Below are 27,072 nucleotides of genomic sequence, written 5' to 3' on the forward strand. Positions count from 1 at the left end.
ATGGCTCTTACAGTTGTACCTTTACAGTTCTTTATATTGGCAATAGGATGATACTTGGTATTGCAATATACCGTATCTAAGAGGCTGAAAGCAAATTTGTACAATTAAATCGTTAAGCAAAAGTATTCGGATGAAAGGACAGGGGTGTTTCAACAAGCTTTATTCTTGATATCTAATGCTAATGAGGTGACCTTTGAAATGTTTTAAGTCTTTGTTGCTGCACGCATAACATGGTTTCTAGTAAAGGGCAAACCAACCATATACCCAAGACTAATGATGGAAATTGGAAGACCATACCGATTCAAACATTGTATATCTGAAATCCTCTACAATAATAGCATGCGCATGATCATTTACATTGAGTCAGTGCCGGACAATCGTCTGATAAGAACTTGATCACAAAATAAGAAAATAACATGGGCCCATCCCTAACCTCGAAGGGATTGGTAATCTTCGAGAATCCTGTAACAGTAACCTCATTATGTATATTACATGTTAGAACTGCGGACAAAGACAACACAGATCATAGCATATTAATCTGTCAGGAAAAATGTACCGGAATAGTAACAGTCCTCTGGGAATGAGGAGTGAAACATATCCGTGACCAATGGGACATACGTTTCCTCTTCAACTGTCACTTGAATCTATCAGACGGGCAGAAATAGAAGATCTTCTGGTGTGAAATGAAATGTTTGTGTGCTATATTCTATGTTCCCACATGGTGGCACTGTGGCTCTATGATTAGAGCGATACATCAGGTGGTTTTCCTGTCATGCCATCTGTGACCTCTCACAGCCCTGTCAATGAGAGATGCAAACAGCAGCGCAGTTAACGGACATTTCACTACAAAGACCACACTGAGTATGCACTTATTACGCACTAAATGTAATGCAAATATTAAAGTTTGACACGGTACAGTATCAATGTCTTTAGTCACATTGTGCAGCATTGTAGATTATTCCATATCTCATATTTATTTACATGTTCGGGCAGGGAGACATTGAGTACGTCTCCTGTGTTTGAACAGGGAGCGGAGGTGGGAATATCCAAGCAGTGACATGAGGCAACAGCTTTGTCACCACAATGTTTTGTATGTAGAGAGAGAGAGAGCCTGGAGTCCAGCTAGCTAGTTCAGACACAGCTGACATGCTCAGCGGGGGTGGGGCAGACACTGACCAACTTCCCTAACATCCCAGAACATTTTTCCACTCTCTCCAACCTCATTCGGCCTTTAACGCCCCCACTATTCCCATTGTGGCTGCTACAGTTACAGCCGTTGGCATCTTCCCCGCAGAGAATAGGGGTGACGGTATAAACAGGAAAGACAGGGTTGACTGGGGTGCTCTTGGCTGACGGGCTGTGGTAGATACACCGTAGGTAGCGGTGGAAGGCCTGTCTGTAAGTCCTGTTGAATAGAGTGTAGACCAGTGGGTTCACACCAGAGGAGGCATATCCCACCCAAACGAAGACATTTAGGAGCACTGCCAACACCGGCTTATTGCACAGGCTTATTACCGAGTCCTCACACAACACGCTCAGCACGTTGGTGATGAAGAACGGACACCACATCGTCAGGAAGAGGAAAAACACCACACCAAGGACCTTGGAGGCTCTCCTCTCATTTTTGAGTGATTGAGCCACGCCAGGTTTTCCGCCAGGTCCCCCTGGCTCCTGCCTCCCTGCTGGAGAGACAGGCCGCGAGGAGGCTTGAGAGACGGAAATATTGGAGGCTGCAACAGCTGGCAAGGCCTTGGTACTAGGGTCCTGTTTGAGGAGGCTAAGACTGTCCCCTGCGGGGAGCCTTGGGGTGATGCCGAGTAAGGTAGGCCGGTCGATCGAAGCCATGCCTCCGTGCAGGTAATCAGAGGCTTGGCACTGCAGCACGCGCATGGTCAAACAGTAGCTGACCACCATGACGACCAGAGGGACGAAGAAGGCTACGAAGGAGCCCACCAGGACGAAGCTGTGCTCGTTCAGTACACAGATCCCATTGACAAACACCTTCCCCTCGTCATACAGGCCAATCACAGGGATGGGCATGGAGATCACTGTCAGAGAGAGAGAGAGAGAGAGAGAGAGAGAGAGAGAGAGAGAGAGAGAGAGAGAGAGAGAGAGAGAGAGAGAGAGAGAGAGAGAGAGAGAGAGAGAGAGAGAGAGAGAGAGAGAGAGAGAGAGAGAGAGAGAGAGAGAGAGAGAGAGAGAGAGAGAGAGAGAGAGAGAGAGAGAGAGAGAGAGAGAGAGAGAGAGAGAGAGAGAGAGAGAGAGAGAGAGAGAGAGAGAGAGAGAGAGAGAGAGAGAGAGAGAGAGAGAGAGAGAGAGAGAGAGAGAGAGAGAGAGAGATGGACGGGACAGGACAATGAATATCACATTTAAACCAATGCACAAACACAGCTACATCTATCTCAAAACGTCATGTTATTAAATTAGAGAAGGGGGGAGATCATAGTGATTCATATTAACCACCAGAGGCTTTCAAAAAAGGACACGAGGGCGGAGAAAATAGTTTTTTGTTGTTGATGAAGTCGACAGGCTCACAGGTTGCCTGGCTATCCGATTTCCGCAAAACCAAGAAGCCTTGAGCCGTCGAGACCATGCTATCCTGTCCCGTCTGCAACCATTTAGAGCATCTCTCAGGGAGAAGATGCCATAAGGCTCCCCTTGAGAGCCCCAGGAGAGGTGAGAGAAAAGTATTCCTTCTTGACAGACAGTAGCGAAAGACAAATAAGGTTTCAAAGTAACTCACTATCTCTCTAGACGCACTATCTCTCGCACGCAGACAACACCGTGGGAGCAAATGATTTAGATCTGTTGTTTTTTCTTTTCTATGTCCAGTAGCTATGTCAGCATGAACTCACCTATGGAGATGCTCCAGACGAGGGCGATCTTAGCCTTGGCCTTGGAGAGGGAGTTGGAGCGGCTGTGTTTGATGGGGTTACAGATGCCCACATAGCGGTCCAGTGAAATGGTGCACAGGTGCATGATGGATGCTGTGGAGAACAGCACGTCTAGGTAGATCCAGATGGGACAAAGGGGTCTGGGGAAGGGCCACAGGTAGTCTGAAGAATGGACAGGCACAGTTCACCAAGAATTACTGACATTTCATTGTCAAATAGGAACACTTGCTTTGTGACCATGCAAACAAATCCAAAGTCATTTTTCAGTCTCATACAGTATATCATCAAATAGACTGCTATGATGTTACTTGACACCTGATCAAAGCCTTTAACGCTTTGATCACACCGACAGCGTCATTGCATTTTGGTACACCAGAACTGCATTCATTTCCAATGAAACTCTGCGTTTGCCTTGCAGCATTGCGTTGCAGAGGCAGTTGCAGTTGCAGTGCGTTCTGTGTGGTGCGTACGTTGGATTTATTGAGCGTATTCGTCAAACTGTATGCGTTGACATCTTGACAGAAACTGTAGCAGAAGGTGAATATTGAACTTTTGTTGCGTACATATCCAGATGATGCTGCGTACTATTTTGCGTACAATGATGCTGCGTACTATTTTGCGTACAATGATGCTGCGTACTAAGGACACCGTCGGTGTGATCGAAGCGTTAGCCTTCATGGCATGAACGTAAGAGGGGAGAGTTTCTCTTGCTGTTGCCCAGTTGCACAAACCCATTTGATCTCAAATAAACAAATGATTTAAAGCCGCTCAGAGGCAGGGCTTACTGAAATAAGGAAATTGTATGGGAACTGGGAAGGGGATAATCTCACATTGGAGTGTCAGGGGTCCCCTTCCAAAGAAACATTTTGAAATTCATACCTGAAATGGAATTTTCACATGTGAAATAGCTGTTTTTACATGTTGAGCTTAAATGTATTTTCAGTTTCATATATGACATTTACGGTTACTATGTTAAAAACTTTCCCATGCTGAATTGCATTTTTAAATGTGAAAAACAGTCACGTGAAAATCACATTTGCTGTTTGACATGTAAAAAAACAAACAATCGCATGTAAAAATCGAATTTGCAAATCCACGTTGTGAAAGTTTTTCACATACGGAACTGCATTTTTTTTTTGTCACGCGTGAACTTGCAATTCCACATGTGAAAGTGAAAATCTAATTTCAAGTTTCACATGTAAGAAAACTCCACATTTACTCCAATATTTGAAAACAAACTCAATTTAAACACAGTATAGCTTAAAAACATGGTTAATGCTATAATTGGGATATAAATGGTGAGTCCTTGCATCCATAGCGTAGTCTATGGATTTGAAAGTGGTTGCATTTCTCCAGCCTTGTCCCTCAGCTTTTTACTGTGGCGCGGTGTACTATTTTGGTTCTTAATTGTAAATGTTTCAATTATGTATTCCCGCTTAGAACACATTTAACAGAGTAATGGTGTTATTATATGATGCAATACCTCTAGTGGGTGAATTACCTTTGTGACATTAATATCAAGCAAAACTTCTGAAGTCGAGAAAACAATTCTTCGTATTGCAAACAAAAATAATGATATTGAAAGCAAAAAACATAAACCCAAAAGTATTGATAGCAAAACAAAATATTGCAAATAAATAATTGTTAAATGCAAGAGCAAATAAATTGTAAATGGATGCAAAAAATAATAATTCTGCAAAACATTTTTTATGATAACACAATTAAATAAAACGCCCCCATATTTCCTGCATTTTTCCCTATATTTGTTTATGTTACCCTGGCCTTTAATTTCACTGCCTTTTTTTCTAGTTTCACCCTGCATCCCACTGCGGGTTTGCCTCTGAAGTTAAGCAGGGTCGGTCCCTGGATGGGAATTTTTATAAAATTAAAGCTCATTTACTGCATTTCTACACAATAAAAAAAATGCAATTTGGAGCACAGCAAAAACAAGCCAAATTGACTCCAGCCATTATCACCTTGTTTCCGTAGCTTCATTCACCTCGGTCAATAGGGGACTTAACATTCTACAAACACGTCATACAAGAATTAGCTGCTACACACTACCTCAGCACCGGGATTAAAACTAGTTTAGTTCATGTCAAATCAAACAGCAGCTAACTAGCCAAAGCTATCTACGACAGCCATCTTTACCTCTGCACTGTTTTGAGATAAAGCTGCGCTGTTCCCAGCAGCTGCGTTGACGTGCTCTCCATAAAGCCAGCCAGCCATACAAACAGCGTTCCATCCCTGGTCGGCCTGAGTACCGCTAAACTGCATTTGCCATTGAATCGGGTTGGAATAATTTTAGTAGCCTTTTTAAAAATTGAAGGTGTTGAGCTAGGGCATGGCGACTGCCATACCCTGCCATACCCAATTGACGCCACCTGCCTCACAGTAAAGCCTTTTATCCCTTGCTGCTTTCAAGAGATCATTATCCAGAGGGCAAACAAACACTGCTTTGCAATTCTAAAAGAGTTCAACCTACCACCTACCATAGAGAATGTTAATCAGTGAGACCGGCATGACGAGAAAGCCCACGAGCATGTCTGCCACAGCCAGGGAGCGCAGGAAGAAGCTGGTGGCATTCTGCAGCTTCCTCTCCAGAGACACAGCTAGGATGAGGAGGATGTTGCCCGCCACAGTGAAGAAGATGACCAGTAAAATGAGCAGAGCAGGCCAGTTCTTCTCCTTGTCAGGTGTCTCCGGCCTGGAGTCAGACTGATTCCATTCCACGGGGAAACTCAGATTAAAGAGAACGATGGTGCTCTCTGGCAGAGTCATCCTGTCACTGGGCGAGGCTAGGGTGGAGCCAGCCTGGACCCTCCAAGCAGGGTTGCTGCTGTGCTCAGCCATCACCTGTGTTCCAAGGCACCACTATGGAGCCCAGCAAATGTTTAACTTCCTGCGATGTCAATGATCGACTGAAGGTTAAGTTCTTCGTGTCCTTGGATGTTATTTATTATGATTATTTTAAACCAAATCTGCAAAAGAAACCGAAACAGTTCTGAGTTAGTTACGTTTCTGGAAACACATTCAAATTTTTTCCCCCAGGGCAATACCAATATACAATTTTATTTCTTGAAACGACGTATTAATAGAAAATAAGTGCTATTTGCATGTGCATATCATGCAGAGGACAGCTTGAGAGCAGACAGCAATAGGGGTGATTCTCTAATTGCTCTGGTTTAAATCCACTGTTCCTGACAGATGGGCTGGATGCTCTGGGCTCTCTACTGGTGCCAACGAGGATGTGCAGGGAGTGACCATGGGACAGGGATCCGGTTCTGATCCACTGAGTCAAGGAACAGCAGGACCGCTACAGAAATCATGCCTAGAATTTCTATGCAAACAGCTGGAGGCAGGGCTTTGTCCTATTGAGGTCCATTTTTATGGAATGGTCGGGTTATTCAGGTGAGAGACGCAGACTCGGTCTCGACCTTTAACTCTTTACTGAAGACCCATTTATTCAGTCGGTCCTATGATTAAGTGTAGTCTAGCCCAGGCGGGTGAGGGTGATCGCAAAGGCACTGGAGCAACGAACCTCCCTTGCTGTCTCTGCCTGGCCTGCTCCCCTCTCTCCACTGGGATTCTCTGCCTCTGACCCTATTACGGGGGCTGGCTTACTGGTGCTCTTCCATGCCGTCCCTAGGAGGGGTGCGTCACTTGAGTGGGTTGAGTCACAGACGTAATCTTCCTGTCCAGTTTTGTGTCCCCTCGGGCTTGTGCGGTGGAGGAGATCTTTGTGGGCTATACTCAGCCTTGTCTCGGGGTAGTAAGTTGGTGGTCTGTTGATATCCCTCTAGTCGTGTGGGGGCTGTGCTTTGGCAAAGTGGGTGGGTTGTATCCTGCCTGGTTGGCCACAAGGTCCCCCGACCCACCCCTGTCTCAGTCTCCAGTATCTATGCTGTAATAGTCTATGTGCCGGGGGGGCTAGGGTCAGTCTGTTATATCTGGTGTAATTCTCCTGTCTTATATGGTGTCCTGTGTGAATCTAAGTATGATCCCTCTAATTCTCTCTCTCTCCCTCTCTCCCAACCCTCCTGGAGGACCTGAGCCCTAGGATCATGCCTCAGGACCACCTGGCCTGATGACTCCTGGCTGTCCCCAGTCCAACTGGCCGGGCTGCTGCTCCAGTTTCAGCTGTTCTGCCTGCGGCTAGGGAACCCTGACCTGTTCACCGGACGTGCTACCTTGTCCGGTACCTGCTGTTTTCGACTCTCTTTCTTTCTCTCTAACGCACCTGCTGTCTCAACGTCTGAATGCTCGGCTATGAAAAGCCAACTGACATTTACTCCAGGTGTTGCACCCTCTACAATTATTATATTGCACCCTATACAATTATTATTTGACCCTGCTGGTCATCTATGGACGTTTGAACATCTTGAAGAACAATCTGGCTTTAAATGGCCGTGTACTCTTACAATCTCCACCCGGCACAGCCAGAAGAGGACTGGCCACCCCTCAGAGCCTGCTTCCTCTCTAGTTTTCTGCCTTTCTAGGGAGTTTTTCCTAGCCACCGTGCTTCTACATCTGCATTGCTTGTTGTTTGGTGTTTTAGGCTGGGTTTCTGTACAGCACTCTGTGACATCTGCTGATGTAAAAAGGGCTTTATAAATACATTTGATTGATTGATTGATTGATGCAGTCTGACTAAGAACAGCAGCGAGGGCAACCCTCACTGGGGTGGCCCTGACATGTCTGTCTCTGTGAATGAAGTAGAATGGAATAGATAAATAGAGCATTGGACGCCTCATTTAATTAAACATGCAAAAGTTCGAGAATAAACAGCAGGATAAGGCAGTTTATGCAGAGAAGATGACTCAAATCTGCAAAAACATCATAGACTTGATAGAGCACTTGCTTATTGAAGAAGACCCCAGATGGTATTGCATGCTGTTCTTCTGTAAGAACAGCCTAGTGCTGATGTGTATCCCATCTGTCTATGTGCCACACCGGGAGTCTGTGCTGTATCTACAGTATGATAGCCAGACTACAAGGCACTACCCCGTAAGAACATACATATGTCACACCATGCCATGCTATAATCCCAAACAATGTCAATGCATTGTTCAAAGGGGCAAAATGAATAGTGAATGCTGTGGCAGTGGTAAATGAACCGAATGAAGTTGTTACACCAGTAATTTAACACATAAAGATTAAAGAGGGAGACAAATTAGAGATAATCTGAGTTGATTTTAGTACCTGGCTGTCTTCATTCCTCCGGCAAACAGTGATTCAACACTTGAAAATAACACTTTTTTGTCACCTTTAATTTGTCCATGGAACACCAAGCTACATGAATTTATCGCTGGGGGAGTCATGGAAAATGTGATGTTTCAAAATGCATGCCACTGACGATGTCTGTAGGAATGATGGCATTACCTTTCTACAGATGTAGGATCTTCATTTGAGCCAGTTTGCTACAGCAGGAAATTAATCCTGCAGCAACAGTAAACTTGAATTATTATGTAGATTATAATGAATGGACATTTCTGTAGTGGTTGAAACATTTTTCATTAGGGCAAATCAAGTCTGACATTTCAAAGTAGAAATTACAAACTTAAGAAGCCTTTTCAAAACTCAAATACACTACAAGTTTGCATTTCCTGCCGTGCAGGAAAATACTCAGCAACAAAAGAGTGATCAAATTAAGATCCTACATCTGTATGTGTTCCTCCATGTACATAATCTGTGTTATATCTTTCTGTGCTATTAAAGTCTTAAGTCTAAATGTGTTGATGATATATCCAAATATGTTCATGCTTTAGCTAACACCTCTGACTTTTGTAATGCCAAGTATGGTATAATAATGCATGATAAAGGAGTTAGCTAATACACTAACAAATCTGGCTATATAATAATAGCCCTATGTTTATAACTCAAGAATTCATTCCACTTCAGTTAGGCCTACTATAATCAAGCGTTATCAGACAAACATTACAGTACTGACAGACAGAACCCAGACTGAGGGCCTGGGAAGAGCCATAGGCAGGACAATGTCCTAGAGGGTGATGCTATGACTGGCCTCCCAGGAGAGGAAAGGCTACTGTGAGACTGTTCACTTACAGTGGTTCTGAAGAGACCGTAATTAACTTGACATCTAGAGCTGGCAGGACTCATAGAGAAATGTCCTTGTCAAGGTGACAGAATAAGTGTCTCACACATTAGGAACCTGTAGCGGACTCTGTTGATTCACTTCAACTGAACTGAGCTGTCTGACTCACATCAGGGAACGAGAGAGAGAGAGAGAGAGAGAGAGAGAGAGAGAGAGAGAGAGAGAGAGAGAGAGAGAGAGAGAGAGAGAGAGAGAGAGTCATTTGCTCTGTAGAGGCAAATGACCACTGTACTTTCACCTGTGCTTCCTTATTAAAGAGAGAATTAGTTCATGTTTGTCGATGACTCTGCTTATAGTGTAGTAGTTGTTGGGTCGTTCTTGAATTACGGTGGCAGTTGGGCATGGCATTTTGGGAAAAAATGACTTCATTTTTTTCTAGATGAGTCTATTCAAATGTATCTGACATTTTAGCAGACATTCATATCCAGACTGATTTACAGTAAATACATACATTTTCATACTTTTTTTCCTGTGGGAATCAAACCCACAACCCATGCATTGTAAGCACCATGCTCTACTAATTGAGCCACCACAGGACCCATTATAACATGACTCATATGGTAGCTTAATTACTTTAAATACATTTAACCATTGTGCCACCAGAAGTAGTAGTAACACCAATTATGTATTTTAGGTAAATTAGGCTTTTCTGAAATGGAGGCCAGATGATCCAATTTTAGGTCATTAACCCCTTAAATTTTCTTTACATGCATAATTACACCAACTGAAAATACACTTTGCGGCAGAATATTGTGGTGGCTTATTTCTGCTTTACCAAATGAGGAGAGTTACAAACTTCACACACCAGTCAGAGTTATACTTAAACTACATCTTTAATAATAAGAGCTTTGCAATAGCATTTGACTTTCAATGATGCGCTATCTCTAATGAACCATTGAAAGTGACTACAGAAAATTACAAAGATCTTTTCTAGCCAAGATACACCCCTCTCAACCTACATGACGAACCACAGATCTTAGGAACAGTTCACAAAGAAAGACTTTTACTTGAGAGGGAGGAGTATCCCATAGCCAGATAGCATTCGCTATAAATTATCGTTCAGTTTGGTCCCTAAGACGAGGTTCTAATCTCGTTCCTGGTACTTCATAGCACAGAACCATTACCTCATCCAATGGCATAACTCAATTGTCAACTCTAGATACTCCCATCTAAAGTAAAACCCCTTCTTGACCCCTCTCCTGCACAAACTCACTGAGGGGAGTGACTTCCGCACAGACATTGTGGAGACAAGTAATTGGCTCCCCCTTAATCACGCCATCCCTTCACATGGTTTAACAGATACATTCACATATGAAGACAATGTTCCATCCTGTCCTCTTCCCTTTCTGATATTCTGCATAGCACCAGAGACATGTAAAAGACAAGCCTGACCTCTCCCCTCTCTGGGCCCCAAGTGACTGAGCCCCAACTGAGGGAAGAAATGCAACTGCCAACACTAGAGTCTATTAGAAGTACATTCTAATAAAAAGTATATCACATAAGAATATTATGCAGATATGACATCTTAATTACTTATGTTACCCAACTAATTCTGATTCATCCACCACAATATGGGGAATGAATTGAAAGCATCTTCAAGACCCGAAATGTATTAAATATGTGAATGAAAAAATAAAAACCTTTACCATTACAAATGTAGACATAGAGGACAGAGAAAAGCTGACCCCCGATATAATTCTGGATGCTTTTAAGGCATCCATTAGAGGAATGATAATCTCATTGAAAAATGTCAATAAATCACTATTTTAGAAAAGCCCATAAAAAATATTTACAAGGTAAAGAAGAAAATACCATTTCTAAATTTAAGCAGGAATATGATATTTTACTTTTGAAGAGAGCCAACAACTACAGGTTCAACTCTAATAAATCACACTATTTAATGGCAAATAAACATGGTAAATATCTAGCAGCCCTCACAAAATGAATATACGCCAAACCAGTGATAATTTTAGAAGATAAATATACAAATGCATTAATTGGAAACAGCAATGCAATTAATTACAGTTTTAAAAGCTTCTATGAAAATCTATATAAATCAGCATTTAACAACAGTTGAACTGATCCTACAGCCTGCTTAGACTCAACAACCCTGAAGCAATTATCAGCAGACCAAAAATAATCACTAAAAACAGAAATCACCCAAAACTAAATATCAGACACTGTTAAAACATTCACGCAGAGAAAAGCACCAGGATTGGATGGCTTTCCCATAGAAAGCTATTTACCATTTCGGGACAAAGTAGCACCCCTATTTACACAAATGACAACACACATGCAACTCAATTCAGTGCTTCCTAGTTCCATGAGTCAAACAGTTTTTTCAGTTATATTAAAACCAGGAAAATATGGAGAGTTCCCTGCTGATTACAGACCCAAAGGTTAATAAATTGTGACAATAAAATAATAACAAAGCTCATAAGAAATATAATGGCAAAAGTCTTACCAGACTTGACACATATCAATCAAACAGGGTTTATTAAAAATAGACAGTTAATAACAAATACAAGAACGTTTCAGTTTAATACAATACCGAAAGAACAAGATATAGATTCATCAATAATGGCTGTTGATGCTGAAAAGGATTTTGACCATCTTGAATGGCCTTTTCCATTCAAAACTTTAGAAGCTTTCAACTTTTCATCTGAAATAATAAATTTAATACAAATATTATATAAATGTCCTAAAGCAAAAATATACACAAATAATACATTATCTGATGAAATTGTTTTAGAAAGGTCCACAAGACAGGGATGTCCTTTCTCCCCCATCCTGTTTGCACCAGCAATTAAACTGCTTGTAGACAGGACTCAAATGTACAGGTATCAGTATTGGTAAACATGAATATAAACTAAAATTATTTGCAGATGATCTCCTGATATACCTGACCAATATTGAAAACTCAATGCCCCCTTGCTAAAAATATTTTCAGAATACTCAGGGCATAAAATTTGTGTGGATTTTTTTTTACAATGACAATAGGAAACGTGTGATCTACAGCAATCTGTTAAGTGGACCACAAAAAAGATCAAATACTTAGGACGCTTAATAAGTGACAACAAACAACAAATATATAAAGATAACGTTATCCCATTACTCAACAATATGAAAGCAGATCTAATTAAATTGAACAATCTTCCCATAAACCTTACAGGTAGAATAAACCTCTTCAGAATGGCATGCCTCCCAAAGTATTTAATACCAATACCAAAGTATTTAATACATTATTTTTAAAAGTATACTCGGTTATAACTGACTTTATATGGGCAAATAAAACTCATAGAATAAAAAGGAAAGTTTTACATCTTTCTAAGTCTGAGGGAGGTTTTAACCTTCCAGATTTGGAATTGTATCAACTCGCCACCCAGGGCTTTTACTTACTACTTAAATGCACTAAAGAGGAACAATAGGTGCACATTGAAGATGCGCATGCTCATCCCCAGAATATTTTCACGTGTCTATTTTCAAAGGGTAAAGCTAGGAACATGAACAACTTCTTAGTTAAGAACACTATAACAATATGGAAGAAAATGAAACGTATTCTACAAGAACCAATGTCACTCCCTAAAAACACAACTCTATGGAACAATCCTTGGATAATTTTTCAGAATTCACCGATAAATTGGTCCACATGGAAAACTAACGGCATAGAAACTGTGCATGTCTTGGTAATAGGAAATCAATGTATTTCCATGAATTAAAAAGCAATTTTGGACTGAACAACGTAGATATTTTCAAACACATGCAACTTAAATGTTTCATATCAAGAAATGTAGATTTGAAATCCTTTGGACAGCAGAGCAATCTTGAGGGAGTCCTCTTCTGAGTCAGAAAAGGATGTTCATATGATAGGAAAGATATGCAAAACCTTGCAGAGAGCCTATCCAACTGACAATCTCTTTAAAAAAAAAGTATTGGAACCAAGACGTAAAAAGAACTGATATTGGCACAAGATGGAGGGAATGTGAACATAACTAACAAAATTACAGTTCATGAAAATGTACACTTAATCCAGTATAAACCAATATATAGAATTCACAAATTCTACAGCACAACGGCAGAGTCATGTCTTAAGCGTAAAACTAACAATGACTCAATAATCTATGCCTTCTGGGAATTCTATAAAGTCATAAGGTTATGGGCGGAGTTAGAAAGTTGGCTGTCAGAAGTATTACAATGTAAATGTCCCTTTAATGTGTCTGAATATTTCAAGACATGACATATGAGGGTGCAGTAAGATACCCGGTGGGTTGGATGATACTTTTCTCTTCAGTCATCTTGAAAAATGTATACTTAAAAACTGTAAATCAACCAATCCTCCATTGTTAACACAATAGAGCCCCACGTTGGAGGTGTCATAATACCCATAAAACCTAGCGATCAAACTGGTAAAGGTTTCCAATTGTTTTTCCACCACACATTTTTCCCATAGGGGATTTTAGAAACATTTAAAATAAGGGCTGTGATTCACGTAGGCTTACCCTGGCATGACATTTTGATAACCAGGTAGCCTAGTGGTTAGAGCGTTGGGCCAGTAACCGAAAGGTTGCTAGATTGAATCCCTGAGCTGACAAGGTAAAACTCTGTCGTTCTGCACCTGAACAAGGCAGTTAATCCACTGTTCCTAGGCCGTCATTGCAAATAAGAATTTGTTCTTAACTGTCTTTCCTAGTTAAATAAAATAAAATAAAAATATGTACATCTCTCTCAGGCAAGGTAACTTATTTTTTAAATATTCGTCTCTATTTACTCTAAGATTCGAAAATGCTAATTAGCTTCAAAGTCGACATCATGCAAAACTACAAATTCCTGCAAGCTCCTGCACGTCATCTCTAGCTGACACTTTTGCTAACAGTCATTTTGTCAATTTAAAATTTGCACAAGACTGCTCAAAGAATTGTCCATTTAAAGACATGTAGCCAATTAATTAATTACTACATTTAGCTAACATTAGACAGTTAATCCAGAGATTCTTACCTTTGCCTCGATTCGGCAGTCTTGTCCAGATCATCATGGCCTTTGTAGTTCTTTATGATAGCCACATTAGCAGCTAATTAGCGTTTCATATTTGGGGGGGTAAATACAGGTGAATATATTGATAAAAGTCACCTTGTCATAGAGAGATTTACACGGTTATCAAAACGTCACGCCAAGCTAAGCCTACACGAAACACAGCCCTTATTAAGCGTTTCTAAAATCCACTATGAGAAAAATGTATGATGGAAAAACGATTGGAACCCTTTCCCTGTTTGACCGCTAGATTTTATGGGTATTATGACTCATATTGTCATACTCTATAGAAAGGTCAAATGCTTTATTATCTAAATGTTGAAAGTGTGTGGGCGACGGAGGAGAGAAACAAAATGGTGCAGTTTGAGGCCATGTGGCGGAGAGTGATGTGAGCGCTGGAGATGGGGGTGTGGGCAGTTGGCTCTGGGCAGGGGTGATTCTGTGGATGTTTGTGTGCATCTGTATGTTGTCGTTTGTATGTGAATGTTTTGTATTGTTTAAAAAATAATAGTAAATGTCTTACAAGTCTTACAAAAAAAAATACTAAAGTGATATGACTAATAATTTTGCTCACAATGTAAATTCCCTTCATTTAAATTGAGTAACAAAACCAAACCAAATTATCACGGAATTTTCAAATGTATTACATATTAAAAGAGTGGGATTAGCTAATCATTTGTGACCCGTTTTAGGAAACTAGGTGTAGGTCACTACTTCACAGGAGAGACGTTTGAACGCAACCTTTTTTTTTTATGCCTTATCGAACATGTGAACTTTCATGTGCCTTAATAACAAACTTGTATGCCATCTGTAAATACTAATAAAATTGTTAAATTACGAGCCTAGTTGGTTTAGCCACCGAAATAGACAGCAACCTTCCCGCTAGCCATAATTGGCTGATATAATGAGTGGGCTGGACATGCCGAGAGATGAGTTTGGATTGGTCTGCCATATAGCATGCGTCTGTCTAATTGAGCTGGTCAGTATGTCTAGGTAATCCTCTCTAACACGGCTTTTAAAAAAAATGTCTCACGTAGTAAAACTGCAAAAGTGAGTTTACAAGTTTATTAACTTTCAAAGCAAAATGACTTTCCCATTGTTCCTCAACTCTTATCCAATGTAAAAAAACACAATTTCTAATTTTGCTACATAAGACTGATTTGAGCCGGTCGGTCACATTTTCTTTAATGTAGACCCCTCCGCCGATAACAGTTTGCCTCTGGAGGGAATGCTCAAGGTCATTGTACATTATATATTTGTAATGAGTGATTTTTAAGGTAATAACACCAATGACATAAATCTAAGGGACACATATTATATTTGTAAAATAAACAGGTATTTTAGTAGCCTTCTTTGTTCTTATTGATCCATGGAATATATTAAATACTTTTGTTAAATACTTGTAGAATTCCTAATAATAGATATATATCTCAAAATCCCCAAAACATGTCACTACAACTCTACTGGGTCACTACTGGGACAAGCAAATTTGCTTACTCTAAGTACTTTAAACAATGTACAAACATAACATTTTGCAGTATAAATGACTTTCATTATCTTTTATCATTGGTAAACAGTTCAAAATGAAAAAAACATATATGACGTGTAACTTTTTGTGATTTGAAAGTGTTTTTCATGGGTGCAAAGGCGAGGGACGCAAATGCCACAGCAATTCAAGAACGACCCTGTTGGTTTCCTGAGATTTCCCAAATTAGATCCATTTCGTTACCATCTCTGACATAAACTTTCAGAGATGGGCCCGGTTTGCACAGGCAATTATGAAAAGCACTATAGAGATAGTAGTAAGAAAAAACACATGGGATTGGGCTGTTAATGTGTCCCTTTTGGGAACATTATGGGAAATGCATTTGTCTGAAACATGCATTTACTGTTCAGTATAATATTGAAGACGCATCATGTGTCCCTCACATTGAACCTCCCTTGAACTCAGAGGCAAGAATACAAAACACACTACGTTTGAGGTTTCCAGCTGCTGTACAGAGAACAGAACACATACGATAACAGTCATCTCTCATGAGCATCTGACCAAATTATGTGAGATTTCAGTTCTGGGGTTAACCAAGACTACGATGATAAGAATAAAGTACATTATTTGACCTTCGTAATCAGCCCACTTAATATGCATGTTTCATGATACCGTTGTTTCTTTTAATATGACTTTTATTCATCTTAGGTGGGCTTACATGTTGTAGACATAAGCCATGATGTTCCTATATTATGAGGTTGCATTTAAGATAATATTTGTGCTGGAACTTAGACCGTAGATGAAAAACCACATGCTGGTAGCCTTACAGAATATCCCTTTCTAAATGGTCTATGTAGTGCTGTTCATGCATTTGACTGTCTGGCTCTCATATGGGAACAGCGTGTTGAAATAAAAACCGATCTGCAAGCCTCCTCTGTTGTGTCGGCAAATAGGTCCTCAGTCCAGTTCCACAGTCAGAAAAGATTCAAAAACAACATGATCTTCATCCCAGGGAAGACTTGCAGGGCCAACACCGATGTCTGGCATGTTTAACCCCGGTTAATGTAAAGAACAGATGGCTGCTGAGGGGAGGACGGCTCATAATAATGGCTGGAATGGAGTGAATGGAATGGTATCAAACTGTAAACCAGGGCCCAGTCCAGTCTCCTTTTCACCTAATTTATCTCCTGATTTACTGAACAAAAGGCACATCTCAATAGGTGGTCCAGGTAGGGTTGCAAAGGTATATTACCGGAAACGTTCAACGTTTACCAGTAAACTACCAGAAGTATTTGGATAAATTCACTTATAAAGGTGTTAAAAGTGTAGTATTTGGTCCAATATACAGTGACTCTACAAAGTCTACAGTGACTCTACAAACAGACATAGGGTACCCTCGGTAACTTTCTCACTCATCATTTTTCATTATTCCTTCAGGATTATCCGTAGTCATGGTAGCATCCACATGAATGTGGAAATGTTCAGAAACAAATTATATTCTTATTTACAATAAAAGTGACTCCAAAATGACACAATACATACATTACCGATCATTTCTATTGGGCACAAAATAATCTTAAACACAACCAAAACAAACTGCAAATGCATCCAACAAGTTTGTAGAGTAACAAGTTTGATGTAGTCATTGCGTGCTAGGAATATGGGACCAAATACTAAACCTTTGACTACTTTAGTTATAAGAATCTTTAGGGGTGTCAATCATTTTGACCCCTACCTTTTTGAGAAAATAAGTATTACTTGTTAAAGAAAATCTCTTTCTCTGAGCAATTGTAATAGTATAAAATAATCTAATTCCACAATTTTTGTGAGCATACAATATAGCTCAGTATTTGAATTATTTATTATATACAGTCATTATTGCTCGTCTTTATCAAGGGTGTCAATAATTTAGCACCCCACTGTATATGAAAATACTGCCTAATATTAAACATTTCAAATCCAAACAGCTGGAGTAGAGGCAAATTTAAAAATGTTGCTTCACTGTCAAAATACATATTTTTGCAACCAAATTGCATTTCCAATTTCCATTTGAGTGTGTTGCACATGCATTCAGTAGCATCTATGAATCACATGAATATGAAGGCATACAGTAAATGTATGAAAGCGTGTATACTCATTTTAAATGTATATAGTTCGGTCCTTGTGATGTTCTTGTCTATCAATGTTATGAATTATATAATGATTTCTGTTTTGTGTGGACCCCAGGAAGAGTATCTGCTGCTTTAGCACTAGCTAATGGGGATCCTAATAAACAACTAAATACTACATATGGAGGGGAGTGTATATATATACCCATTGATTCTTGAAGAACATAATTCCTCATAAGGTTAGTTCAACTGTTGCACTCCATCAAAACCCAAAATCTAAGCTTGTTTCACTCCAATGTCTGTAAACATTGTAAATGTTAACACACACTGTGTAGCCTAAAAGCAGAAAGAGAGAAAATTGTGCGATTTTATAACTGGACGTCAGGGCCCTGGGCACGTACCCTTCATGCCTGGTCGGTAATTCGGCCATGATTAGGCCTACTACAAATTTAAATAGCTTGCTAGACTAATTTACCAATATATATATATTTTTGGGCTGACATGGACTAAGTGAGTGATGGCCAGTGACTCACATAACTAGAGGAAAACTGCTGACGCACAACCAAATTTGTGTTTTCCACTATTCTAAATCTCAACAGTAAGTTTATGCCCAGGGCTGGCCCTGCTCAATTGGCTGCAAATTAATTCCCTCCACAACCTCCCTCCACGACTAGTTTTGGTTACCCTCCCTACTCCTATCCCTAGGACAGGCCTGGGACTCTCCTGCCCCACCATGGCAGCCCCAACCCTGCAACAGGAGCCACACCAGAAAGAAGGAGAAGAATCGCTCTCGGCGCTCCTGCCTTCTTCCCCCGCGTCCGGACTTAAGACTTTCAAATCGCTTTGAGCCCCTGTACCAGTCTTAAGCCGGGGGCTTGGGTGTTCCCTCCATGGCTGTGGATGCCCCTCCAGCTACCTCTCCCTGTCCTAGTCAATCAACTGCCTGGGCACAGCCTGGACCACTGCGGCCCCCCTCCGCTGGGCCATGCTCTCTGGATCAGAGCTATTTCCCTTTGGCTGTTGTGGCCTGCACGCATCCGGTGTCTCAGCAGCCCTCTTCTCAGGTGAGTTCTGTGGCTCTGGCCTCGCAATCTGCTTCGAGACACGGCAGAGGCCGGATCATTCTGGCTATTGTGCTATTGGGAGTTTGATGGTGATGCATATATCTGTACCTGGGGCAAAGGCTTTGTGTTTTCCTGGGTTGTTTCCCGAGGCTGTGAGTCAGTCACCGGGGGCTGATACTGTCATGGTTCATGTGGGGTCAAAGTTCAGGATATCACCAGGTTGCTTCCCGAGGCTGTGAGTCAGTCACCGGGGGCTGATACTGTCATGGTTCATGTGGGGCAAAAGTTCAGGATTTCACCAGGTTGCTTCCTAAGGCTGTCAGTCAGTCACCGGGGGCTGATACTGTCATGGTTCATGTGGGGTCAAATGACATTATGAAGGGCAGTTGAGAACAGCTGAAAATGGATTTTAAAGAACTGATTGGGTCTCTACTTGACACCAACAAACGCCTTGCCCTCTCTAAATCGTGGCATTGAATGGTTCAGCAGACTTTTAGCCCTCCATAACTGGCTACGAGACTATTGCAGCTCCGTGGGTGTAACATTTATTGACAATTTTGATACCTTCTGGAAACAAATCTTATATTATAAGGAGGATGGGGTCCACCCAAATAATTTGGGTTCCTGGATACTTCCACAGCATTATAAGGCTGCATTGAGACAATGTCTTATCAATGACCCAAGTCTAGCTCATTTAATCCCTACCATTGTGTCTCTGAGTTGTGATAATGCTTCAGCAAATGTACATTATCCTAGGGGAGTTGGAAGACGCAATGTAAGTAATCTAATGTATGTCCCTCTTACTGCCCGGAATACCTTTGCTGATCCTACAGCTATTGTATGCAGTAATCATATGCCTATGAACCAGAGTAATACTATTAGCACTGAGGTGGTGTGCCCTAGTAGGAGGTCCCCTGTGTGCAGCTCACCCTGCACTTATAAAAATAACCTGAGCATGTCTACCTCTGCTAAGCTTCCCAGTAAAGCAAGAAAAATAATCAAGAATCCCAGAAAAGTGTCAAAATTTGCCCACGTTAACATATGTAGCTTAAGAAATAAGGTTAATTAAATCAATAACTTGCTAGTAACAGATGACATTCATATTCTGACAATCTCTGAAACTCACTTAGATAATACCTTTGATGATACAGTGGTAGCAAGACATGGTTATAAGATCTACAGAAAATAAAATGCAGATGGGGGCAGTGTTGCGGTCTATATTCAGAACCACATTCCTGTAAAGCTTAGACAGGATCTCATGTTAAATACTGTTGAAGTAATATGGCTACAGGTTCATCTGCCTCACCTAAAGCCCATTCTGGTGGGAAGCTGCTATAGACCATCAATTGCTTACAGTCAGTATCTGGATAACATGTGTGAAATGCTTGATAATGTATGTATAGAGAGGTATACTTTCTGGGTGATTTAAATATTGACTGGCTTTCATCAGGCTGCCCACACAAGAGAAAGCTTCAAACTGTAACTAGTGCCTGCAACCTGGTTCAAGTTATCAACCTACCAGGGTAGTTACAAACAGTACTGGAATGAAATGAACATGTATTGATCATATCTTTACTAATGTTGCAGAAATTTGTTTGAAAGCAGTATTCAAAGCCATCGGATGTAGCCATATCTAGGAAAACCAAAGTTCCAAAGGCTGGGCCTAATATTGTGTATAAGAGGTCATACAATAGGTTTTGTAGTGATACCTATGTTGTTGATTTGTTGGTCTGTGGTGTGTAATGACGAGCAACCAGACGTTGCACTTGACACATTTATGAAATTGCTTATCTCAGTTACTAATGAGCATGCACCCATTAAGAAAACGACTAAACTGTTAAATCCCTGTGGATTGATGAGGAATTGAAAAATTGTATGGTTGAGAGGGATGAGGCTAAAGAGATGGCAAATAGGTCTGGATGTACAACCGGTTGGTAAATATACTGCAAATTGGGAAATCATGACACTAAACTGAATAAAAAAAGAAGAAACTAAACTATGAAACAAAGATAAATGACAAAGAATTATAGTAAAAAGCTTTGCAGCACCTTAAATGACATTTTGGGCAAAAAAGTCAAACTCCATCATTCATTGAATCAAATGGCTCATTCATCAGAAAACCCACTGATATTGCCAACTACTTTAATGATTTTTTCATTGGCAAGATTAGCAAATTTAGGCATGACATGCCAGCAACAAATGCTGACACTACTGTACACAACCGAGTATATCTGACCAAATTATGAAAGACAAGCATTATAATTTTGAATTCCGTAAAGTAAGTGTGGAAGAGGTAGACATTTTTGTTGTTGTCTATCAACAATGACAAGCTACCGAGGCCTGAAAACTTGGATGGAAAATTACTGAGGATAATAGCGGATGATATTGCCACATCTTCAATTTAAGCCGACTAGAAAGTGTGTGCCCTCAGGCCTGGAGGGAAGCAAAAGTTATTCCCTTACCTAAGAATAGTAAAGCCCCCTTAACTGGCTCGAATAGCTGACCAATCAGCCTGTTACCAACCTTTAGTAAACTTTTGGGAAAATTGTGTTTTACCAGATGCAATGCTATTTTACAGTAAACAAATTGCCAGACTTTCAGGACGCTTACAGGGAAGGTATCATGACACAAGGCGAGACCTAGATGCAGACACAGGAGGCAGATGGTTGGAGTCTGACAATATTTATTAATCCAATAGTGGAAGGTAAGAGAATGGTCGTGGACAGGCAAAAGGGTCAAAACCAGTTCAGAGTTCAAAAGGTACCGAAGGGCAGGCAGAATCAAGGTCAGGCCAGGCAGGATGATCAGGCAGGTGGGAAAGAAGTCCAGAGTCAGGCAGGGGTCAAAACCGGGAGGACTATCAAAAAGAGAATAGAAAAAGGAGTACAGGAAAAACGCGCTGGTTGACTTGACTAGCATACAAACGAACTGGCACAGAGAGACAGGAAACACAGGGATAAATACACTGGGGAAAACAAGTGACACCTGGAGGGGGTGGAGACAATAACAAGGACAGGTGAAACTGATCAGGGTGTGACAGTACCCCCCCCCCCCCCCCCTCTAGGGACGCCACCTGGCATCCTACCTGGGTGCATACCTGGCTGACCGGGGTGTTGGCGGTGGAAGTCGGTGATGAGGGCTGGATCCAGGATGCCTCTAGCGGCAACCCAGCACCTCTCCTCCGGGCCGTAACCCTCCCAGTCAACCAGGTACTGGAAACCCCTGCTCTGTGGTCGAACATCCAGGCGACGTTTTACCGTGTAGGCCGGATGGCCATCAATGACACGGGGAGGGGGGGTGGGCCTGGAGACAGAAGACAAAGAACAGTGAGACAAGGACTTAATCTTAGACACATGGAAGGTAGGGTGAATATGGAGGGTATGGGGTAACACAAGACAGACAGCATTGGAACTCAGGACTCTGGAGATGGGAAAAGGACCAATGAAATTAGGGGACAGTTTGCGGGACTCTACCCAAAGGGGCAGGTCCCGTGTGGATAGCCATACCCTCTGCCCAATGCGGTAGCGGGGAGCTGGGGTCCGGCAACGGTCCGCTTGTCGACGATACCTGGAGCTGGTCTTGAGAATAGCCGCCCTGGCTCTTCCCAAGGTACGTCAACAGTGGCAGACAAACATCTGGGCTGAGGGTACGCTGACCTCCTGCTCTTGTTCAGTGAGGAGTGGAGGCGGATACCCCATGGAGCACTCGAAAGGGGAGAGTCCCGTGGCAGAACTGGGAAGAGTGTTCCCGGGCATACTCCACCCAGACCAGTTGACGGCTCCAGGTAGTGGGGTTGGTTGAGACCAAGCACCTTAAGGTGGCCTCCAAGTCTTAGTTGGCTCGCTACGACTGACCGTTGGTTTGGGGATGGAATCCGGGTGACAGGCTGGCCGACGACTCAACAAGGGTGCAGAATGCCTTCCAGAACTGAGACGAGAACCCCGATTGGAGACCATGTCTACGGGGAGTCCATGGATCCGGTAGACATGCTGCACCATAAGCTGGGCCGTCTCCTTGGCAGAAGGTAGTTTGGGGAGAGGGATGAAATGGGCGGCCTTGGAGAACCGGTTGAGTACCATCAGAATGACAGTGTTGCCATCAGACGGAGGGAGCCCAGTGACAAAGTCCAGAGATATGAGACCAGGGACGATGAGGAACCGGTAGTGGCTGCAGGAGGCCAGAAGGAGCTTGCCGTGGAGTCTTGTTTTGAGCACGCGCGGTGCATGCGGTGACGAAGGCAGAGACGTCAGGGACCATTGTGGGCCACAAGAAACGTTGTCGAAGGAAGGCTAGTGTACGACGGGACCCTGGATGACAGGTCAGCCTGGAGAAATGAGCCCATTCCAGGACCTGGGACCGGACTGATTAGGGAAAAACAGCCGGTTAGCCGGGGCCCCTTCAGGTCCAGGCTGGGAGCGTTGTGCCTCTTGGACCAGGTTCTCAATACCCCAATCCAGTGGAAGCAAGGCATGAGGTAGGGAGAATGGTTTCAGAGGTTGAGGGTGCGGCAGAGGAACTGTATAGGTGGGAGAGAGCGTCAGGCTTCAAATTCTTTGAAGTTAAATCTGGTGAGCAGGAGGGCCCACCAGGCTTGCCTGGAGTTGAGGCGCTTGGATGTACGGAGATCTTCCAGGTTTTTATTGTCGGTCCAGACCAGGAATGGCTGTTCTGCTCCTTCCAGTCAGTGCCTCCACTCTTCCAACGCCATCTTCACCGCCAGGAGAACACGGTTGCCAACATCGTAGTTCCTTTCAGCAGGATTGAGACGATGGGACAGGAATGCACAGGGATGAAGCTTCTGGTCCTGGGCAGATCGCTGGGACAGGATGGCCCCCACTCCAACATCTGAAGCATCCAACTTGCACCACAAATTGACGCGAGGGGTCCGGATGATGAGGATGGGTGCTGTTGTGAAGCGATGCTTCAGGTCTACAAAGGCTTTGTCGACAGCTGCAGACCATTTGAACGGTACCTTGGGAGAGGTGAGTGCCGAGAGGGGGGCCGCCAGGATGCTGTAGTCCCGAATGAAACGGTGGTAGAAGTTTGCAAAACCATTGCAACTGCACCCTGGACGTTGGTTCAGGCCAATCCACCACTGCTTTCACCTTTCCAGGATCCATCTGAATATTGCCCAAAGCAATGACATACCACAGAAAGATGATAGAAGAGCGTTGGAACTCACACTTTTCGGCTTTCACGAACAGTTGGTTCTCCAGGAGGCGCTGAAGGACCTGTCTGACATGAAGAACATGTTCTTGTGCAGATTGGGGGGGGGGGGGGGGGACAGGATGTCGTCAAGGTACATGAACACAAACCTGTTTAGCATGTCCCGAAGCACATCATTGACCAAAGCCTGGAAAACAGCGGGGGTGTTGGTGAGTCCAAATGGCATGACCTGGTACTCATAATGTCCACTGGCTGTGATGAAGGCTGTCTTCCACTCACCCCCCTCACGTATCCGAACCAGGTGGTAGGCATTTCGAAGGTCCAACTTGGAAAATAAGGTGTCCTCCTGGAGAGGTTCAAACGCCGAGGAGAGGAGAGGTAGGGGGAAACGATTCTTGACAGTAACGTCATTAAGTCCCCTAGTCAATGCACATACGCAGGGTCTTGTCCTTCTTCCACAAAGAAAAACCCTGCGTCGGCAGGAGATGCAGACGGACGGACATCCCCAGTGGCCAGAGATTCCTCTATGTAATCCTCCATAGCTTTGGTCTCTGGTCCAGACAGAGAATACAACAGACCCCGAGGTGGTGTAGTGCCTGGGAGATGATCAATGGCACAATCATAAGGACGGTGCAGGGGAAGGGAAGTAGCACGTGCCTTACTGAACACTTCCAGGAGGTCATGGCATTCTGTGGGGATAGCTTACAGACGACACAACAGTAGTAGGCTTGATTACCAACGATGACGAGACAGCCTACAGAGAGGAGGTGAGGGCTCTGGGAGTGTGGTGGCTGGAAAACAACCTGAATTCTATACTATTCTATGGTATCTTAGTCAATTAATGTTTACCTATCTTGCATTAATCATCTCATACGTATATACTGTTTTCTATACTATTCTACTGTAGTCTCTTAGTCTGTTCCACTCTGACATCGCTCGTCCATATGTATATAGTCTTAATTCATTCCTACATAGATTTGTGTGTATTGGGTATATGTTGTGTAATTTGTTAGATATTACTTGTTCGATATTACTGCACTGTCGGAGCTACAGTTGAAGTCGGAAGTTTACATACACCTTAGCCAAATACATTTAAACTCAGTTTTTCACAATTCCTTACATTTAATCCTAGTAAAAATTCCCTGTTTTAGGTCAGTTAGGATCACCACTTTATTTTAAGAATGTGAAATGTCAGAATAATAGTAGAGGATGATTTATTTCAGCTTTTATTTCTTTCATCAAATTCCCAGTGGGTCAGAAGTTTACCTATACTCAATTAGTATTTGGTAGTATTGCCTTTAAATTGTTTAAATTTGGTCAAATGTTTCGGGTAGCCTTCCACAAGCTTCCCACAATAAGTTTGGTGAATTTTGGCCCATTCCTCCTGACAGAGCTGGTGTAACTGAGTCAGGTTTGTAGGCCTCCTTGCTCGCACGCGTTTTTTCAGTTCTGCCCACAAATTTTCTATAGGATTGAGGTCAGGGCTTTGTGATGGCCACTCCAAAACCTTGACTTTGTTGTCCTTAAGCCATTTTGCCACAAATTTGGAAGTATGCTTGGGGTCATTGTCCATTTGGAAGACCCATTTGCGACCAAGCTTTAACTTCCTGACTGATGTGTTGAGATGTTGCTTTAATATGTCCACGTACTTTTCCTACCTCATGATGCCATCTATTTTGTGAAGTGCACCAGTCCCTCCTGCAGCAAAACACCCCCACAACATGATGCTGCCACCCCCGTTCTTCACGGTTGGGATGGTGTTCTTCAGCTTGCAAGCCTCCCTCTTTTTCCTCCAAACATAACAATGGTCATTATGGCCAAAGAGTTCTATTTTTGTTTCATCAGACCAGAGGACATTACTCCAAAAAAGTATGATATTTGTCCCCATGTGCAGTTGCAAATCGTAGTCTGGCTTTTTTATGGCGGTTTAGGAGGAATGGCTTCTTCCTTGCTGAGCGGCCTTTCAGGTTATGTCGATATAGGACTTGTTTTACTGTGGATATAGATACTTTTGTACCTGTTTCCTCCAGCATCTTCACACGGTCTTTGCTGTTGTTCTGGGATTGATTTGCACTTTTTGCACCAAAGTACGTTAATCTCTAGGAGACAGAACGCGTCTCCTTCCTGAGCGGTATGACGGCTGCGTGGTCCCATGGTGTTTATACTTGCGTACTATTATTTGTACAGATGAACCTGGTAGGCATTTGGAAATTGCTCCCAAAGATTATCCAGACTTGTGGAGGTCTACAATTTTTTTCTGAGGTCTTGGCTGATTTCTTTTGATTTTCCCATGATATCAAGCAAAGAGGCACTGAGTTTGAAGGTAGGCCTTGAAGTACATCCACAGGTACACCTCCAATTGACTCAAATGATGTCAATTAGCCTATCAGAAGCTTCGAAAGCCATGACATCATTTTCTGGAATTCTCCAAGCTGTTTAAAGGCCTAGTCAACTTAGTGTATGCAAACTTCTGACACACTGGAATTGTGATACAGTGAATTATAAGTGAAATAATCTGTCTGTAAACAATTGTTGGAAAGTACACAAAGTACATGTCCTAACCGACTTGCCAAAACTATAGTTTGTTAACAAGAAATTTGTGGAGTGGTTGAAAAACGAGTTTTAATGACTCCAACCTAAGTGTATGTAAACTTCCGACTTCAACTGTAGAAGCACAAGCATTTCGCCACACCCGCAATAACATCTGCTAGTCACGAGTATGTGACCAATAAAATTTGATTTGAACACAAACATAGACACATGCATACAAGCTCACGATAACATACGCACTATATACACATGTACACATGGATTTTGTGTTATAGATATGTGGTAGTAGAGTAGAGGCCTGAGGGCACACACTGAATATGTTGTGAAAGCTGTTATTAATGTATTGTAATGTTTTTAAAAATGTATAACTGACTTAATTTTGCTGGACCCCAGGTAGAGCAGCTGCTGCCTTGGCAGCATCTAATGGGGATCTATAATAAATACAAATACCAAGGCCTCCTGTGCACAACCAGAATGGAGCATTGGCAGCCACTCCGGTCCCCTGCAGCAGCTCAACTCTTTTGGTGGGACCTTCATCCGTGTCGACTGAGATCTGGCAACGCCGCTTTCCCAGTTCCAGCCCTGCATCCAGCGACTTGAGGGAGGTCTGTCAAATGCTCAGTCTGTTCTGCTCTCACGTGGTTGGCTAGGGACCTTGGCA

At 42.4% G+C, this 27,072-nt stretch overlaps 1 protein-coding gene across 3 annotated transcripts in view; it reads right to left on the reverse strand.

Moving 5' to 3' along the window:
• Positions 1–109: 109 nt before the first annotated feature.
• Positions 110–27,072, reverse strand: part of LOC139536948 (5-hydroxytryptamine receptor 2C-like) — a 31,009-nt gene continuing 4,046 nt past the window's right edge. The window contains exons 2-4 of one of the 3 annotated variants that reach the window (XM_071337706.1): positions 5,387–5,875; positions 2,856–3,056; positions 110–2,048 (exon numbers count right to left, since the gene is read on the reverse strand). In XM_071337706.1, the coding sequence (XP_071193807.1) occupies positions 1,132–2,048; positions 2,856–3,056; positions 5,387–5,747 (1,479 nt within the window). In that variant the 5' untranslated portion in view covers positions 5,748–5,875 and the 3' untranslated portion in view covers positions 110–1,131. Of the gene's footprint in view, positions 2,049–2,855; positions 3,057–5,386; positions 5,876–21,361; positions 21,553–21,780; positions 21,999–27,072 lie in introns of those variants that run through there. The other 2 variants (XR_011667432.1, XR_011667431.1) reach the window with 2 other exon arrangements.

Source organism: Salvelinus alpinus, chromosome 13 (assembly GCF_045679555.1).
Source record: "Salvelinus alpinus chromosome 13, SLU_Salpinus.1, whole genome shotgun sequence".
Taxonomy (NCBI): domain Eukaryota; kingdom Metazoa; phylum Chordata; class Actinopteri; order Salmoniformes; family Salmonidae; genus Salvelinus; species Salvelinus alpinus.